The 20,806-nt window shown below is 34.5% G+C and overlaps 1 protein-coding gene across 1 annotated transcript; it reads left to right on the top strand.

The window, feature by feature from the left end:
* Nucleotides 1–5,022: 5,022 nt before the first annotated feature.
* LOC21400905 lies at nt 5,023–18,333 on the top strand. Its single transcript, XM_024167404.1, has 9 exons — nt 5,023–5,111; nt 5,835–6,847; nt 8,457–9,132; nt 9,219–9,305; nt 9,707–9,928; nt 16,953–17,053; nt 17,321–17,420; nt 17,525–17,623; nt 17,735–18,333. The coding sequence occupies exons 2-9, from the start codon at nt 5,892–5,894 to the stop codon at nt 17,795–17,797; spliced, it is 2,304 nt and encodes a 767-aa protein (XP_024023172.1). The 5' UTR covers nt 5,023–5,111; nt 5,835–5,891; the 3' UTR covers nt 17,798–18,333.
* Nucleotides 18,334–20,806: the final 2,473 nt, after the last annotated feature.

Below are 20,806 nucleotides of genomic sequence, written 5' to 3'. Positions count from 1 at the left end.
GTCCCTGTTCCACATAATCTCATTATGCATAATACACTCATTCAATATCTCGTCATATTAACAGTGCGGATAACACCGTTTCATTCTAAATGAGAATGACATGTATTAGTAATATTCTAATTAAAGATTCTGAACTTTAATTAAATTTATTACGAACATTGCTTTTTGATTATTATTCTTAAACATTATCCTCTCGTGTGCAACACTTATATACAATGTTTAAGGTCACATAAATAATCATAGAATTTTCATTTGATATTCATAAAATATTCACAAATATATGCACATAAAATGATGAATAAACTATTTTATTAAATAAATAATAAATATCCTGCAACATATTAAGCTTCTATAGTAGAGTCAGCAACACACTTTTTCTTTACACTTCTCCATACCACAGCTCTTCCATTAAGAGTGAACACATGGTGCACACATGGTGTACACGCCTAACACAGTATGAATCCCTTTGGGATTCAGTCGCTTGCTTTTTAAGTTATCCAATTGACTTATTTGATAAGTTGTCAAATTGAAATTGAAATTAAATTAAGTTTGACTTAAATTGGAATTAGAATTTGAGTCAAAATTGGACTACAGGATAAAGAAAAATTTTTTCTCCTACCCTATCTGCTATTTACACCTACTACATGGAGCAATATTCCTGTGGTGGCTGGCCCTATGGGATAAGGGAGAGGGGGAATTTTGTTTCTAAAATCAATTCGAAGTGGGAGATAAAGTTTAGCATTATTCTGGGAGTCTAACTACTACTTTATAAATAAGATATTGCAGGAAATTAGAGAACACAATTTTTGCTCTCCTTAGCATAGTGTGGCCGGTTTTATAGAGTGAGGAAAGAAAAAATTTCTCTCAAAATTCTACGTCATGCATGTGCTGGTGTTCGTGGAAAACTTCTGTGTTTTCTTTCTAATCTCAGTTTGCTTCAAGTGTACCCACATACACATCTTCGTAGATTCAAGGAATTGAGGAGAAAGATTCAGGTATTTTGAACAAGCTTGTAGCGAGGAACGTATGTGGTCAAAGAACTCAAGTCGTTCGCTAGGTAAATAAATTAATTTAATTAAATTTTTTGTGCATAAATTAATATAATCTATAAAGTATCTCAAAGGCTTGTAAATTTTTTTATTATACACGATCCTCTAGATACACGTGTCCACATAGAAAATTATTTTCAAAACCAACAGCAGTGACTTCGATTCTGAATCCTGTCACCAAATAAATAACTTATTCTGACTTCGAATCTTTCCCACTCTAAATTCTGTCCACTCTGATTCATGCCCATTCCGATTATGCGTAAGTAAACATGCCATTAATAAGTCCTCCAAAAACTATTGCTATTTCCTTCTTATAATTTTTAGAATAAAATAAATATAACAAAAAATAACATAATTATTATCTTGATATAATTAATCTCACTGGTGCTCCTTGAACTTTAAAGTAATTTTCACTTTGTCTCCTATACCTTAAAAACTCTCACTTTGCCTTTAAATTTTGAATTTGTCACAGTTAAATCCTTTTGTAGGAGTTTCTGTTAAAATCGGATGAAAAAAGAGGGGATCAAGTGTGATAATGTAGTTTTTAATAAAAATACAAGTAGAAAGACATTGTGATTGTATTATTCTCTTTTTTATTTGTTTTTAATAGAAACTACAACAGAAGGGATTTAGTAACAACAATGCAAAATTCAAAAGTAAAGTTAGAGTTTTTAAAATTCAGTAGATAAATTGAAAATAACCCTAAAGTTGAGAAGATATTAGTAATAATATTTCTATATAATAATATAATTATTATTTTTTGATGGAATATAATTATTATTTTAATGATATAAATTTGCTATTTTCATAATATTTTAAGAATTTTGCTATATTTTGAACTCCACTATTGGAATTTTATTTTATGTAAAGAGCCCTTTTAAAATATAGTAAAATTTGGGTTTAATTTTTATTTGTAAAGGCTCTTTTCAGGACATAATTAAAAAGAGTTATATACATAAATGTCTACTTAAGACACCTTAAATCTAAAAATATCGATTATTTAATTTATTTACAAAATTGTCTCCTACCACATATACAAAGACGTTAATTTCCTCACATAATTAAAAATGAATAAAAATAATGAAGCATCAAAATAGGTACGTTCTGCCGCTTCTTCATTCATCCATCTAAGCATTGAGTGAGACGAGAATCCATGAGCGTGTTGGAACTCGTTTCAAAATAATTTTATTTTTTGTATGAAAATAAAAATAAAAACGTTTTTAATCTCAGACAGAAATAATTTTTAAAAATGTGTTTGATAGTTTTATTAATATATTATTTTCAGTGTAAAAAATTCATTAACATCCATCTTTCTCTCTTTATACTTGAGAGAGGAGAAAATGAAAATAAAAAATAAAAAAACGATTAAAAGTCGTTTTTCATTTCTCTTTCATTTTACACAAAATCAAAAAATCGTTTTCATTTCTGTTTTTTGTCTTTATTGTGCCAAACGTCATTTTGGAAATGTTTTCATTTTTTCTTTCTCAAAAAACATGAAAAATAAAAACATGATCAATTCCAAATACGGCCTATTATTTAAGCTCCTCGAATTCAGACTCTTGAAAATAAAACTTGATATGAAATAATCCAATTTTGAATAAAGAAGTCAAATAAAATTTGAATATATGCATTTAATGAAATTTGTCTATTTTTATAAGTGGGAAGTTTATTTTACAGAATTAATAAAATATTCTTATTTGTTTTTTTTATAGAAAAACACGTGTATCATAATTATCAATAGTCATTATGAAATGAATATTAAAGTAAAATACAAAAGAGATAAAAGAGATAATGATTTAGTAAGAATGAATATTCATTTTCGTTATAAAACATAACTTGTCATAAATAAGAAACACAAAAATATAATCAATATGAACAATTTTCATTATCTTAACAGAGTTATTATCATCAAACAGACTGAAAATAAAGGTTTCTTGAAATCTCAAAAAATAAAAATGCAACAGATATGAACATATAAATTAAGCAGTTTCATTATTATAATGACAATATCATTATGCACAAGAATATGTACAACAGTTTGCAATAAAACATGAACGAAGATTAGAAATGGTCTTAATGAATTCATCAGATCCGAGCAAGCAGAATATGTTAACAAAACCTGACAATAAATCGTCATTATGAAATGAATATAGAAAGTAAAATACAAAAGAGACAATGTTGTACAAATGAATTTTAAACAATATCATTATCCAACAGATTTTGTAATTATAAGAAAGAGTAAAATGTACTCAACAATAAGCAATTGCAGTATTATAACAGAGCTATCACCATCAAACAGTCTAAATTAAAGTTTTAAAGGAACCTCAAATTTGAAAATGCACGAGAAATGAACTTAAAAAAAGCTGTTTCATTATGGTAAGTACTATATCATTATAAAAAGGAATGAATTTAACGATTTGCAATAAAATCCAACGAAATTTTTTTAACAAAATCAACAGGAAAGAAGATCATATATACACCAACGAATTTTTTAACAAAATCAACAGGAAAGAATATCATATATACAGTTAACAAATTCATCAGACCCAAAAAAAATGTAAACACGGCCGTTATTCTTGAGCAAGAAACAAAAACCATATAAAAAATGAAAGTCTATAAAAATATATCATAAAAAACCTACTATTTATTATCATAAAAAATCCTAATATATTCAGAAAAAATAATTAATCAAATCAAATTAATTGCAATATATTAAATGGGGTTGAAAAGGAAAGTCCAAATCTTAATATATTCATAAAAAACCCCAATGTAATCACGAAAAATAAGTTTTTAAAAATGTAGAAACTCACTATATAAGTAACATACTAAAAATAGTCAATAAGAGCATGTTAGGAATTATATTTGCTTCGGTGCCCTTGAAGTTTGAGATCATTCTCAGTTTGCTTACTGAACTTTAAAAACTCTCACTTTATTCTTTGAATTTTAAATTGCTCTCACTTAACCCTTTTGTTGTAATTTCTATTAAAGTCAGACAGAAAAAAGGGGGATAAGTGTGGTTATATAGTTTTGTTCTGTTTCGTTTTAACAAAAATCTAAACAGAAATAGCACGTGATTGCATTATTTTCTTTTTTATCTGTTTTTAATAAAAATTACAACATAATGAGTTAAGTGAAAATAATTTAAAGTTCATGGGACAAAATGAGTGTTTTAAAAGTTCAGAAAATAAATTGAGAATAACTCAAAAATTCAAGAGACATTAGTGATAATAATCTCATTTGCTTCATCACGTACAAGTAGATAGTTTTATAATATTGTGCTTAAAAACCCTCGGGTAATCTTGAAAAATATTACTTGAAAATATATGAATCATAATTTTTACTCTTTACTCTTAATTCATAACCTTTTTTAGTTAAATAATTACAATAACACAAGACTATTTATCAAAATTAAGGGTAAAAGTCTAAATTCATGCAAGGTAGAGAAAGAGAAAAATAGCCACGACTTGAGATGAATTAAAATTAATAGGCCAATAGTTTACATAAGTTAATAAATAGGCTAAATTACTGTTTTCGTCCATAACTTGTCTGGTTATGAACCATAACTTGACAATTTATTGTCCATAACTTATCTGATTATGAACCATAACTTGACAAGTTTATCCATAATTTATCTGGTTATGAACCATAACTTGACGAGTTATGACCTATTAATTTATATAACTAAAAACTGATCTATATATTTTCTTAAGCTTTTTCATATTGCATATTTCCTACTATTTCCCATTTTTCATTTTTTCATAACCAAACCCTGAAAGGCCCAAGACCCGGATCCGAAACAATATAGACCCGAATTAGAGCAAGCGACCCGACTCTGTCTGTTGGCGCAGGCGTAGAGGCTGAAACTTGATTGTTGAGTAATGACGTTCACAGAGAGTACACAAAATATGATATCATGGAAAATTGAAATTTTAAATTCAGATTTTCTTCTCTTTTATTTTAGGGTTTTCATCATCTCCCATTTCAATTTCAGATTCTGGGTTTTCTCCTCTTTCGTCGTTTGAATTTCAAATTTCAATCAACGGAAAACAACAACGCCATCAGGTATTTCATTCACCTCATGTATTAGCATTTTTTTTTCCAAATCTAAAAATTGTGGATTGAACTGGGTTTGTTTTCTTTTCTTTCTTTTTTCTTTTTAAATTTTATTTATTTATTTATTTATCATCGGATTGTATTTATTCCGTTTTTCTTTAACTGGGTATTTTCCGGTTTCCGGTTCATTTATAAATTTTCAAGGTTGACTTATTTTCTCGTTTCACACAGGTGATTCGATAGTTTAAGTTGATAATTTGTTTTTTTTCCCTTTTTTTTAGGCATCAAATAATTTGTGTCTGCAAGAAAATAATAAAATGTTGGTGATGTATATTTTCAATTTTAAATTTGGCACTTTTATGGGAATGCTAATTTTTGTGTCGTTTCATTCAATTTACATCTTAGCTTTACTAGTGCTTTGAAATTTAGCCACAATATCTGAGGTTTATTATCATTCTTGTTCAAGTTTTCGTCAGCGTGCAAAATATTTCCTTTGTATTTTTTCTCAGGTTTTTGTTAACCTTCCAATTTTTACTGTCAATGTTAGCATATATATGATATATATGTATGTATTTGTTTGTGGTTTTAGTGGATGGATTTGGGTTTCTTTTAACTTGTGCTTTACTTACATAGAGGCTTCTCATGTTTTGATTTCCTTTCAATGCTGATGCTTCTAACACAAGATTTTCGTAGTTATTTGCTAATTCTCCTTTATATTACTTATTAGTTTAGGCCTTTAGGAGGCTCCAAATAGACTTATTGGAGGTGAGTGGCAGTTTACACCAAAAGATGTGGAATATGGACGACATCGACATGGATATCATCAATCAGATCAATCAGGTAAGCGAAGTACCGGACACGCCGGATAGGGTCGTTGCACGACGTTGTACTGGCAGGGAGTCCGTCCGAAGAGACTCTAATTCCTTATTGCATGGAAACTTTAGAAATAGGGATAAGCTGGTGACGGAGGATAGGCATCATACTAGAGGACCCATTACGTTTCAGCAAAAATGTTGTGGAAATCTTGAAAATGCAAATTGCAGTGACGTTAATGCCCCAAATGATGGCTTATGTAGGAGACCGGCTGCAGATAGAAGCTATGGTCACAGGGCCAATCATTCTAGTGGAACTAGGAACATGGATAAAGGGAAATCCATTAGCACTGATAGATCTTCTGGTTACCAAGTTGAATTAATGAATCAAAATGACTATAGCGAACATCGCAATGCGGTTTCATATGGTGCACCGGAACAGATTGTGGCTGAAGATAAGAGACAAGGTCAAGTAGCGTCACGTGGTACTTCTTTTGGGCCATGCATCCCAGACTTTCCAGAGCAACTTAGAAGTTGGATTAAAGGGAAGGAAACAATTGACGAAAATGCTCTAAAAAGTCCTGGCTTAGCTATGGCTTGCAGAGAAGCAGTCAATATGTCCACTGATTCTCAACATAAAGGCAGGGAACATACGCCTGCTCGTTCTTTTAGAACTAGATACCCAGGGAAAAAAAATTTGGTGAGAAATGGGTGTATTTCTCCACAAAATATTGCAAAAGCCGAACAGCTTAAAAACACTTCCGAAAACATTGAACAGAGACATGCTTGGAATGGGGATTTTAATCGTCCACGGTCCCCTGTAACTGACATGAGTGATATAGTCGCTGAAGAAAATGGCAGGGGAAGAGCAAAAGGAAAAGCCGTACTTACTATTCCTGATGCATCAAAGGAACAATTTCGTGGATTTAGCAGGTAATTTGTTACATATTTTTTTCTTTGAATTTTTTGTCATCATTTTTCTTGCATAATATTTTTCGCAAGTATCTTTCATTCGAACATCATCACAGAGTTGGTGAATGTGAGAATTGGAGATGAAAATATTTCTATCTCTAATTGATGAAGGTTATGTACATCTCTATATAATGAAGGGAGACAATTGCCCTTTCACTATAACTGGAAATAATAAACTAATTACACATAATCAGGAAATTAACATAAAACAGGAAACTAATCAAAATAGGAAACTAACTAATAGAGATATTAGGAAAGATCCCAAATCTCTTTGGGCCTGTTCGGTTGCCTTAACTGACTCAGATTATTTGTACTCGAGTGAATAACTTGGGCATAGTTTGCGTTCAGCCTTAGCTCACTCGAACCAACACTCGAAAGTTTATTCGAGTCAACCACCCATTCTCGAGTTTACCCTCCTCCCATCAATTCGAGTTTACTCTACTGCTCATAATGTTCTCTCTCCTCTCTCTCTCATCACCATCAATATCATCTTCAACATTTTCTCTCTCTAAACTCCTCCATTCCCGAGCTCTCTCGCATCCCCACCACCACCACCACCACCACCACCATGTCCATAAACCTCCGATCCCACGCCTTCGCCGGCAACCCGCTCCGTTCCAACACCCCAAAATCCGGCGACCCATTTTTTCCTCAAGCTCTCGAGACCCTCAAGACTCCGCCTTCTGGATAGCGGCCACGTGGCGGCTTCTACGGATTTCAAGGTCTTGCCGTTCAAGAAAGGGAGGCCCTTGGCGTCGTCGTCGTCGGGGATTTGGAAATTGGGGTGGATTGGGTTGTGGGATTGCAAGGAATTGTTGGCGAAGTCCGGGGTTGAGATGGTGGGAGATTCTGTCGTTTATCTGGGTTCGAGGGCGGAGGATGTTGTTATTGGGCGGTTGATGTGTCTGGGGAGAGTGGGTTGGTGCTTGAAGGCTTTTTTTGTTGTTTTTTTTGCTTTCTTTTTGGTTTAATTGTTGTTTAGAAGGCTTTTTTTTCTTTTTGGAAAAATTTCATAAATAGCTCTGAACCTGAATTATGAACGTAGTTAAAATGATGATGTGGTATTGTCAATTGCATAAAATTAAATAAATTCAAATAAGGAAAAAAATATTTTTTTCTCTCCCCACTATTCACAACTCAAGTCTTATTATACACCTAAACACAAACTCAAAAAGATTCACATCTCAAACAATAACTCAAATGTACACAACCAAACACAAACTCAAGTTACAACTTTATCTCAAGTTATAATTGAAATTCAACTCAAGAACTACAGTCAAGTCACACTCCAAAAGAACAGGCCCTTTATTCCTAAATTACATAATCAACTATTCTAAAATCCTTGAAATCGGGGATTAGATTTTGATATTTCCACAGTGAATGATATAGATCCCACTAATTGTCATGTATTTCTTAATGTAGTGCATGAACAATAATTTGAATGCTTGTTGTCTGTTTAACCTATTTCTGATTTACTACTGATGCCAGCAACTTTTCTGGATTATTTATGTAGTTTTTCGTTTCAAATTGAAGTATCGTAAGGTCTTATAGCTTTTTAAAATTTCTGCAGTAGCCTTGCAAACCATAATGGGGAGGCAAATGGATTAAGTGATGCTAGTAGAGATGCATTTGGATCAGCTGGTTGGAGAAGTACTCGTGATCGATCAAGGAACATAGAGAACACTGTAAATGATACAGCCAGACATCTTTCTAGGAGAACCGGTGGCGCCGGAAGCTTGTTTCGTCGACAACATGAAAATGGGGTGAACAGAAGAGATATTAGTAGTCGACCAACTCCAGGGAATGAATGTGATCATGCAGTAGGTCAAACTGCTGCTCTAAGAGATCCTTTTGTGTCTGAAACAGAACAGTCAGGTGGGGCTCCTGGTGCGGACAATGCATTTAACAAGAGGCTTAAGAAATTTGGATCTTCTTCCAGGAACCACGGCGGATGCTCCACATCCATATCTGAAGACTCGGATGTCATGTTTCTTGTTTCATCCAGGGAACCAGTGAACTCAAGATCATCCAGGGTTCATCATTCACAATCCCGGGCTACTTTAGGTCCCGTTATTGATGTTGATGCATTTTCGCCTCCAGTCAGACACTCTACACCACAAACTATTGATAGTACAAGTAATGATGACTCTGAGGCTAGGGCAAGACAAGTTGAAGCAGATGAGATCTTGGCCCGTGAACTCCAAGAACAATTATATCATGAGACGCCTTTAGCCAGAGGAGGCAATGTAGGTTTTCCTGATAACCATTTTGCAATCAATTTTCTCAGGTGCTTCGTTTCAATAGACATTTCATAGTTCTGCACTTTTTGCAGATTGATGCGGAATTTTTGGCATGGGTAATGCAGGAAGAGGACAGTGGATCTAATACTTCTGGTGCCGGACAAAATGAATCACATGCTGTGAGTGATTTAGCTTTGCCTTATTTTGTATTTAATGTGTAATTTGTGATGTTATGCCTATCAAAATATAAAAGTAAGATCTTATGTGTATCAAATATTCTGAACATAATGCGGTCTCTGATACTGATGATTTTTTGGATTGATGAAAAAAGGGAGTGATGTGATGAGGCCTTATTCTGCTAGCAATCTAAAACTCAACTTCAAAAGATATCATGTTTATGATACCTAAGATATTAGATGTCGCCAGGGAGTTTCTACAAATGATCAATTATGTTTGGACGGCGGGCTTGTGGGGGTTTATATTTTATGTGCTTCAAGAATAGTCTGCTGATTATTTTGTTTCATTTTGCGACTTTTGTTTCGCAAGACTTGCTAACACAGTTTGGTTTGTATTTTTGTAGAGAGGCTCGGTGATATCGCACCTCCACAGACAGCCAAGGTCACGGACTTTTCAAAACCGATCAAATAGAACTCAAAACCAACCAAATAGAAGATGGGCTCAGACTCGTGTCCCTAGCTCTTCTAGAATGGCGCAGATGAGGGGTCGTAGTGGCAGGCAACGTCCTGCTGTATTTTCCAGTGCCAGTGACCTGCACTTTCCTTTAGGCATGGATTTGGACATGGTATCTTCTTTGATCCCTTCTTTATGTTTCCTTTCACTATTTATTGGGCTTTTTTCACGGTGTGTAATATCATGCCGGATTATAGTTTTAATAGATTAGCGTGCTTATTATAATAATCTGTGCAAGTTATATTTGGAGACTGTGTTTGACTTGAAGCGTGCAAAGATAGATTAGCCTCTATTTAGCAATGGAACTTTTAATTTACCATTACCTGCATCAAATGAAATTTTTTTTTTTTTTTTTTTTTTTTTTTTTTTTTTAAAAAAACGATATTGGGATACATTTAAGGAAGAAAAAATGAATTGTCATTTGGAAAATAAAGTTTCTAGATATTTCTTTCGAATAAAAAATTTTTTTTTTTTTTTTTTTTTTTTTTTTTTTTTTTTTTTTTTTTTTTTTTTTTTTTTGTAAAAAAACGATATTGGGATACATTTAAGGAAGAAAAAATGAATTGTCATTTGGAAAATAAAGTTTCTAGATATTGAAGACATTTTTTAGCTTCTAATAGTTATGGGCACATTTTGCATGCACCTTAGAATGTTTGGATGTAATTGTTTAAATATATGGGGTGAGTTATAAGAAAGTAAAAATACATTTTTGTCTACTTCTTAAATTGGTTTGTGTGGAATATAATCATCATTAGCATATATGTTAGTTTACCAATCCATCCAAAAAACTTAAGCTATTAGGAAGTGGGCCAACAATAGTTTTATACTTTAACACTCTCCCTCATGTGTGGGCTGGACAATGGACAATCGTGTGGGTAAATTAATTGGAAAGCCCAACACGTGAATATTTAAGCCCGAGATATATTAAAGACCCAACACATGATGATAATTTAAATGGGGATAAAGAGTGCAATTACGAGAGTTTGAACTCAGGACCTCCCGCTCTGATACTATGTTAGTTTACCAATCCATCCCAAAAACTTAAGCTATTAGGAGGTGGGTTAACAATAGTTTTATACTTTAACAATATACTGATAAGCCCCCGTGCGTTTTACTTATGTTCGGAGGAAACACCACCACGAGCCAAGGTTGGCAGCTGAAACTCAAGTGGTTGCTGAGGTGGAGGATATTACTCGGGGAGGGGAATAGGGATAGGCTGAGTCAGCAGGCAGTTACTAGTTAGTTAGTCTTGGAATTAGTGAGAGGAATAAGGCTTAGTAGTATAAATAGATTAGGAGGTAGAATAAAGGGGCATCGATTCATTTGCACAACTTCTGAGAAGTGGAAACCTAGGAGAGCAAGGGATCTCTCGAAAATCCCCTTATCTTCCTGTAACCAATCTGCCGCCATTAATACAAATCAAGTTTCTGTTAGTTTTCCTTTGAATTCTGTCAAATTACTACTAACCGAGAAATAGGAGCTTATCATATACTTTCTATGTGGTAAACTCTATATTCAAGAAAATATTGCAGTTGCCTACACTAGAACCAGTACCCATATTTGTGTTCTTTAGATTGTACCCTTTTTGGTGTTTCATTACCGTTCTAGTAGTGAGATACCTTATCCTCCCCATTTGCATTAGTCTTTTCTGATCATTATTGTAGGAAATTAGAAGATTTTATCTTTTCAGTTTTTGAATTAAAGAGCCAAATCCCTTAGTTTGGGATTAGGATCCTAGGAGATAGGGAATTCCGGTTTTTCTAGATAAACACGGGATCTAGATAGGTTTGGATAAGATAAGAGCTTATTTGAATTTCTATGAGCTGTCAAGGGTACTTGGTATCCTATAAATTAGGTTTACGTTACACTAATAATAATAATAAGAGAAAAAAGTAAGTTTTTCCCTTCAAAACCTTCATGGTATCAGAGCCTTAGGGTTCTTATCTTAGGGCAGAATGGCAAAAACAGCCATGACAGGCATAAATAGAGCCCAAACCTCATCTGAGGTAACCTCCGAAAACAGCCTAGATAGCTCCCCTGTTATTGGTGTTGACAGTATAACAACCGGTACATCCCTACAGATTTCCATTCCAAAATTTAATGGGAAAAACTACCTTGAGTGGTCCCAATCGGTGAAGCTTGTGCTTGATGGCAGAGGAAAATTAGGGTTTCTTACCGGGGAAGAAAAACAACCCCAGGAGAAAGATTCTGGCTTTAAAAGATGGAGGTCAGAAAATTCTTTGGTGACAGCATGGTTACTAAACACCATGGAAACAGCAATTGCAAAACCCAACATGTTCCTACCAACCGCCAAGGCTGTGTGGGATTCAATTCGGCAGACCTACTCTGATTTGGAAAATTCTTTACAGATCTTTGAATTGAAATCAAAACTGTGGAAATCTAAACAAGGAGACCGTGAGATCACAGTATACTACAATGAGATGGTAGCCCTTTGGCAGGAATTGGATTAATGCTATGATGATGAATGGGAGAATCCGAATGATTGTGCAAGGTATATGAAGCGTGAAGTGAATGATCGTGTCTACATGTTTCTTGCAGGAGTTAATCAAAGTCTAGATGAGGTAAAATGAAGGATTCTTGGTCGAAAACCCCTGCCCTTTATCCGAGAAGTTTTTTCAGAAGTACGACAAGAAGAAAATAGGAGAAGAATCATGTTAAACAGCACAGCACCAACCCCAGAACCTGAGAATTCCGTACTAGTCTTCCGCAACTCAGGAGGATCTGACATAGAAGGTGAACGGAAAAAACGCCCGTGGTGTGATCATTGTCGGAAACCATGGCACACTAAGGAGACATGCTGGAAACTTCATGGAAAACTAGCAAATCTCAAGAAAAAACCAGAGGGGAATGGCAGGGCGTTCAAGACTACTACGGAAGACTCTCAAGAGCAGCCCATTGACTCGGAAGTGTTACCTTTCACTAAGAAACAATTAGAGCATCTATATAAACTCTTTAAATCTCCACAATTTACTGTCAATTCTTCATGCTCACTTGCAACCCAAGGTAATTCGTATGTCACAGCCCTTTCTAGTCTAGGTTCTTTCTCCTCTAGTCCATGGATTATAGACTCTGGAGCAACAGATCATATGACAAACTACTCACATCTCTTCTCGTCCTATAGTCCTTGTGCAGGAAACAGGAAAATTAAAATTGCTGATGGATCTTTTTCGGCAATAGCCGGGATTGGTTCAATCAAAGTTTCCTCTCTCGTAACTCTTAATAATGTGCTTCATGTCCCAAAATTGTCATGTAACCTCTTATCTATTAGTAAGATAACACAAGATCTTAAGTGTCAAGCTAATTTTTATCCAACTCATTGTGAGTTTCAGGAACTAGCCTTGGGGAGGATGATTGGCAATGCTAAGGAAAATGGAGGACTCTACTTTTTTGAAGAAGGACCAACTCCGAGTAAACCAGTCCAAAGTTCATGTTTTGAAGCTATGTCTCTTTCTAGGAATCATGAAATTATGTTATGGCATTATAGACTTGGTCATCTAAGCTTTTATTATTTAAAACGTTTGTTTCCATCTTTATTTCTCAATAAGAATCCTTCTTCATTTCAGTGTGAAATTTGTATTCTTGCAAAACAACATCGATCTTCTTATTCTCCACAACCATACAAACCCACTAAACCTTTTCCCCCAATCCACGGTGATGTTTGGGGCCCCTCACGAACTTCTAATCTTTTCGGGAAAAGATGGTTTGTCACATTTATAGATGACCACACTAGAGTAAGTTGGGTTTATTTGTTGAAAGAAAAAACAGAAGTTGAAGGAGTTTTCAAAAACTTTTAGACTATGGTACACACTCAATTTAATGGAAAAATTCAAGTCTTTAGAAGTGATAATGGAAAGGAGTTTTTTAATAATATTTTGGGGAATTTTTTTTACTGAAAAGGGGATTATTCACCAAAGTTCATGTAATGACACCCCTCAACAAAATGGAGTAGCTCAGAGGAAAAATAAACACCTTCTAGAAGTTGCTAGAGCCTTACTTTTCACACATAATGTTCCAAAATATCTTTGGGGTGATGCCATTCTCACAGCTACCTATCTCATTAATCGAATGCCCTAAAAAATTCTAGATTTTCAAACTCCTTTGCAAATCTTCTCGAAAGCCTTTCCATTCTCTAGGGTCTTATCAGACTTGCCTATTAAACACTTTGGATGCACTGTTTTTGTTCATAACACTGATCAAAACCGAAGTAAACTAGATCCTAGAGCCAAAAAATGTGTCTTTGTAGGCTATGCTCCAACAAAAAAGGGATATAAATGCTATGACCCTATTTCAAAAAAATTGTTTGTCTCTATGGATGTCACTTTCTTTGAAACACAGCCGCTTTTCAAGTCTCCTCTTCAGGGGGAGAAAAATAGTGAAGATCCGACTTGGGATAAAATAGAGCACTTGGTGACTGAAGTTCCTTTCCAGCCTGAACAAAATTTGATTTCAGAATCTGGTTCTAAACAATCACTAACAAACTCGGTTTTAACTCAAAACCAGGAAGACCAAAGTCTCATTCCAGCAGAAAATAATGGTCCTTTAGAAGGAGATGCAAATAAAAAGAAATTTGGACTGGTTTACTCTCGAAAGAACTTGACTCATGGAAGGGAGTTTGAAATTTTCCAGCAAAGCCGAAACTCCAACCCGAGGCAGGACCAAAACCTTGTGAATGCCCCTTCTCCTGTCCAAGATTATACAGGTATCTCTCCTCCCTTAAACTCCATTCCCGGAGAAACAACTCTCAATAATCTCCCAATTGCTGTTCGAAAAGGGGTTAGATCATGTACTAAGTATCTAATGTCCAAATTTGTGTCCTATGAAAAATTGTCCCCAATGTTTTCTTCCTTCACTACTCAACTCTCACTTGTGGAAATTCCAAAGAATGTTCAAGATGCTTTACAGGTCCCTGAGTGGAAGGAGGCAGTTCTAGAGGAAATGAGGGCTCTCAAGAAGAACAATACTTGGAGGATGGTTGACCTACCGAAGGATAAGAAGACTGTGGGTTGCAAATGGGTGTTCACAGTAAAATACAAGTAAGATGGATCTCTAGAAAGATATAAGGCTCGTTTGGTTGCAAAGGGCTTCACTCAAACATGTGGAATCGACTACATGGAAACTTTTGCTCCAGTAGTAAAACTTAATACTGTTAGAGTACTTCTCTCATTGGCAGCAAACCTGGATTGGTCACTACAGCAACTAGATGTCAAGAACGCTTTTTTGAATGGTGATTTGGAAGAAGAGGTGTACATGGATGCCCCACCGGGTTTTGACGGAGAGTTTGGCTCTAAGGTGTGCAGATTGATGAAGTCACTATATGGTTTGAAGCAGTCACCGAGGGCGTGGTTTGAGAAATTTACTTGCTCAGTAAAAAGGTAGGGTTATACACAGGCTCAAACGGATCACACAATGTTCTTCAAGCACTCACCAAGCGGAAGAATTACCATCCTAATTGTCTATGTTGATGACATTATCTTGACAGGGGATGACCCGGTAGAGATGCACAGCTTAAAAAAGAATTTAGCTACAGAATTTGAGATCAAAGACTTGGGCTCCCTCAAATATTTCCTTGGGATGGAGGTGGCAATGTCAAAGAAAGGAATTGTTGTAAGTCAATGGAAGTATGTGTTAGACCTACTGGATGAGACAGGTATGAGTGGATGTAAACCGGTAGATACACCGGTGGATCCCAATGTTAAGCTCAGCAACATTGGGGAAGGAGATCCAGTGGACACAACAAGATATCAGAAGTTAGTTGGTAAACTAATCTACTTATCCCATACGAGACCAGACATAGCTTTCGCAGTCAGCCTTGTTAGTCAGTTTATGCACTCACCCAGGAAGGAACACTTAGAGGCTACTTACCGTATTCTAAGATACTTGAAGAATTCTCCTGGGAGAGGTCTAATTTTTAAAAAGAACACTCAACGAGGGATTGAAATCTACACTGATGTAGACTGGGCTGGATCCTCCACAGATAGGATATTGTTCCTATGTATGGGGTAATTTAGTTACTTGGAGGAGTAAGAAGCAAAGTGTAGTAGCAAGGAGCAGTGTCGAGGCAGAGTATAGAGCAATGGCTAATGGTGTGTGTGAACTATTGTGGTTACAACGGGTGTTGAATGAATTAAAGTTGCTAATAGAAGCTCCTATGAAGTTATACTGTGACAACAAAGCTGCAATCAGCATTGCCAACAACCCTGTGCAACATGATAGAACCAAACATGTTGAAGTTGATCGGCATTTCATCAAGGAAAAGCTCGAAGGAGGTTTGATCTGCATGCCATTTGTTCCAACAGTACAACAAACAGCAGATATCTTCACGAAGGGATTGTTCAAGTCGACTTTTGATTTTTTTGTTAGCAAGTTAGGTTTGCATGATATCTATGCACCAACTTGAGGGGGAGTGTAGGAAATTAGAAGATTTTATCTTTTCAGTTTTTGAATTAAAGAGCCAAATCCCTTAGTTTGGGATTAGGATCCTAAGAGATAGGGAATTCCGGTTTTTCTAGATAAACACCGGATCTAGATAGGTTTAGATAAGATAAGAGCTTATTTGAATTTCTATGAGCTGTCAAGGGTACTTGGTATCCTATAAATTAGGTTTACGTTACACTAATAATAATAAGAGATAAAAGTAAGTTTTTCCCTTCAAAACCATCAATTATCAATGAAATTATTTTTTCTTACCCAAAAAAAAAAATCGTACCTTTTTAGCTAGTCAAGTTGTCATATCTCCTTCTATTTTCATCTGATCCTATTTAATCCTTTCGGAGGTAATGCTTTTGTAATATTAATGCAAAAATCTCCTGATGTGTTAGTGGTGAAAGAGAACTGCAAGTCTCTGACTGGAAGAAAGAGTTTGAGCATTAATCCTCGACACATATCTTGGTATTAAGTTCAGTACTATAGGTAGTTGGCGAGTTTTTTTCTTGTTGATCCCCTCACCTCTTAGGGTTTATTTTATTATTATTATATATGTGTGTGTAGTCTCATTCTTAGTGCAATTGTTTCGCCAGATGTGTTAAAAGTTTATCCTTTTTTTCAAGGCACTTTCTAATCTTAGTTTCTTTGCTGGCTGGTTTTGATGAAATTTGATCTCTTGCTTTCTGATTCAGAGACTTGATATATTGGAAGAGTTAGAGGATGCCTTTGGAGATCTTAGTGCTGCAGAAATGGGTAATCATGTTCTTCAAGTCCAGCACCGGGATTTCAATGAGTAAGATTTCTGTCGTTTTTCATTACCGTTATATGTTTGCTCTTTAGATGAATTTATCTCCTCCGATGGATCATAGACCTAGAAATCTCTGGAATTGAGATCTAAATCCTTAAGGGCCACTTACAAACAGGTTGACAAAACCTTTTTCATTTCTTTCAGCATAAAAACACGAAACTCTCTCTTGGGAAAGAAAAGTTCGTGCTTGGTGCTATAGTAGGAAATTCATGTTATATTTAAGTCGGAGTGTCTCTTTCTCAATTCTTTCAGGAGTGATTATGAGATGTTATTAATGCTTGACGAGCTCAATCATCGACATGCTGGGGCATCCGCTAATCAGATTAACAGCTTGCCACAATCTGTAGTACAGGTTGGTTAGAGATTCTGCTTCTTTCTGGGGTACCTGTGATGGATCAAGCTTCCAACAGTTATTTATTGCTATTAATAACCATTTATGTTTTCCATGTCCGACAGACGGACAACCTTGAAGAACCCTGTGCAATTTGTTTAGAAGCCCCCACAATTGGCGAAACTATTCGTCATCTCCCTTGTTTGCACAAATTTCACAAAGATGTAAGGAACGACTCTCTCATTCTTATGAAGATATCGTTTTTCTAGCAAAACATTTGTTGCATGCATCTGACTCATGTTTTCTTGTTCTTTCCTGATGATTGTTTTGTTCAGTGTATCGATCCGTGGCTTAGCCAAAAAACCTCATGCCCAGTTTGCAAGTCTTCCATCACTTGATCGTACTTCGACCGCCATCCTTTGGCCGGCTTTCAAAAGCCAATTATTTAAAAATTTCAAGCAATCTTATTTTGAGATTATTAAAGGTGATCAAAGTTTTTTTGACTTTGCTATTACTACTCCTATGGATGGATATTTTGTTGCAAGGATTAGACAAATTAGTGCCAGTTCCAGACTTGGCCATTTTGCTGATTCAGTCGGAGTAAAATTGCTAAAGTTCATAACTTCATATGTAATGGAAATATCTTCGAGTGGTGCTGACAATTTGCCCCACATATTTTCTAATTGATTTGTGTTCTCATGTTCCCGGTGGCGCTGATATTCGTAACCAACTTCTCTCCCTAGGATAAACTTTTTCCCATAAGGATCGTTCTATGGTGCCTGGGGTCTAATTCCTGGCATCAATGCGGATTTACAAGTATATCGTTGGAATTGCAACTCCACCGTTTAAAGTTCGCAAGCATATCGTCATATCTTGTAATTCTAACTTTCAAGTTCGCAAAAACACCACACTTGCAGCATTGGTGATAGAAATCCTTCTTGCGGCGTGATAGCACCACCCTTTCCCAAATGTTCTTATATGCGTGTGTATGGATGAGATTTTAATAGTTATGTTTGCATCGGTGGTTATCACAAAATATAAAAATTTGATGACATGTCGTGATAAGAATTCAGTTTTATTATCATAAATTTTTTTGTCAATTACATAATTTATTATAGCTGTCGAATTAATATTTTATAATTAAACAATGATACCTATTAATCGGTAAATATTAGAATAATCATTAAAACTACACTCTATATAAATATATATATATATATATATATATGAATAATACTCTTTTGTTTTGATGCATAGATCTTTTACGGCCTATTTAGTTCATAGGTTCAAACTAAAGTTTAAATAGTGATTTTGATTATGATTTTTGAAATTCTGTAAGAGAAAACATTGTGACAGAATCAAAATATAAATTTGAACCCGTGAAGAATCCGTGAAATCAACATATCTTTAATCTCTCTCATTTTGGGTACCGTTTAAAGTGAGTCCTAGTAATTTAGCGGCATTTTCACCATTGAGAAAGAGAGATGCTATTTAGAGCCAAGGTTTTCCTTAAGAGACCTATCAAAAAAACGTTATCATAAGAGAATTGCATATTTGACATTACCATATGTTATTTAGAGCTGGTGTGTATACCAATATGTTCGTCCGAAATCCTGAAACAATAAGCAATTATCTGAAAATCATCAATAACAAAATCCTTAAATGGAAAATCGGAAAGATGGTTTTGGTTCCCAAGTACAAAGAGGACTGGATGAAAATAAGTGAGCTCAATCACGTTTGTCTTAACTATTATCGCATTGGTAACATTTGAAACTACTATGAATCCACCACTATCTCTCTCTAACTTTACCTCTAAAAAAAATACAATAACATTGACTAATGGGTAGTGAAGCCCAACCTAAGTTGTATGAAGCATCATTTAAAGGATCATTTTGATACAAATAGATCCTTTGGTCCTGATTGCATTAGGCAACTTCTTTCCCACAAGCCGAAACTTGCTTTCAAATTAGATTCTAGCAAACAGTCACACTTCACTTGGCTTAAGCCGAGGGCCACAAAAAGGTAGTCCGAGCATTGTTACAAGAAAATGGTAATCAAAATATGTGTCACGTTAAAGACTAAGATGGTAGGATCTTTATCTATTACTCGGCCTTGAGAGGTAGGATCAATGTGATTATGTTGTTGATAAGATTTGGACAAGAGTCGGTGGTTTTTGATGGGCAAACAGTGTGGATTGGTGTGTGCTATAGTATACAACCATTTGGAGGCACTAAGTGTTGGTTGAATTGGAAGGTGTACATGAGAACTTCGAGGTCCTCAACTTAGAAGATTATGTTGATGGAAACACTTTTGCATTTACCTATGATGTTAATGTAACTTGAAGTTAGTTTGCTAGAGTAGAGATGTGAGAATGGGACCATAATGGTATGGCCTAGCCTAACAGTTCTCCTTATGTCCATGTGAACTGCAAGTCAAGCCTTATCTACCTATCATTTTAATGAGTCTATTCGGGCCGACCCACATTAATAAAAATGTTATTTACATAAATATCAATTATAAGCACTTTGTGTCTAAAAATGTCAACTTTTTTTGTTTATTTATAAAATTATCGAGTATCTCATATATAATGACAATTATATCCTCATATAAATGGAAAAAATGGAAAAAAAAATGATTGAAGAACAAAATAAGTAAGAAATTGGAAATTTATATAGCAAAATCAGCAACTAAAATAAAAGTCAACGCCGGAATATTAAATAAAATCAGCATTTAATAAAATGTATTCATTTTAAACAAAAGAAAATTTTCTTAAATGAAAAAAAAGTACTGAATCTTTTAAAAACGGTGGCTCTTTTACTTTGCCCCTAAAAAAAATCCCTAAAACTCTGCACCCACTACATCTGCTCCAAAACCAGTCCTAAAAATTCTTCTCATGGAAATAATGGTTAAATCATAATGAAAATGAAAGCAAAGCAATAAGTAATATCATTGACAGAAAATTATTAAAAACCAATATAATAAAGAAGAATTATGATCATGCCATAATGAAGAAAAAATTCTAAAAAAGAAGAAACATAAAACCTCGCAAGAAAATATAAACGTAAAGAAAAATATTTTCTCTAAAATAACAATCGGACCATAATGAAAGACAATTGCAAAACAATAAATAATATCATTCCAATAAAGAAGAAATATGATCAGAGCATAATGAAATAAAAATTCTAATAAAGAAAATACATAAAATCTAACCAAAAAATATGTACATAAAGAATAAGTATTTTCACTAAAATAATTATTAGATCATAATGAAAATGAAAAATAAAACAATAAGTAATATCATTCATGGAAAATAATCAAAAAACAATACAATAAAATGGAAATATGATCAGACCATAATGAAAGAAAAATTCTAAAAAAGAAGAAAGATATAAAATCTCGCAAGAAAA

This window comes from Morus notabilis, unplaced genomic scaffold (genome assembly GCF_000414095.1).
Source record: "Morus notabilis unplaced genomic scaffold, ASM41409v2 Scaffold508, whole genome shotgun sequence".
Taxonomy (NCBI): Eukaryota; Viridiplantae; Streptophyta; class Magnoliopsida; order Rosales; family Moraceae; genus Morus; species Morus notabilis.
The sequence above is the reverse complement of the archived record's forward strand: the minus strand, read 5'-3'. Positions and strand labels throughout refer to the sequence as shown.

Coding starts and splice junctions, on each gene's coding strand:
- LOC21400905 (XM_024167404.1), top strand. CDS start 5,892: ATGTGGAATATGGACGACATCGACATGGATATCATCAATCAGATCAAT. Junction 9,133..9,218: donor CTTTAGCCAGAGGAGGCAAT/GTAGGTTTTCCT, acceptor CACTTTTTGCAG/ATTGATGCGGAATTTTTGGC. Junction 17,624..17,734: donor TGCACAAATTTCACAAAGAT/GTAAGGAACGAC, acceptor TGTTTTGTTCAG/TGTATCGATCCGTGGCTTAG.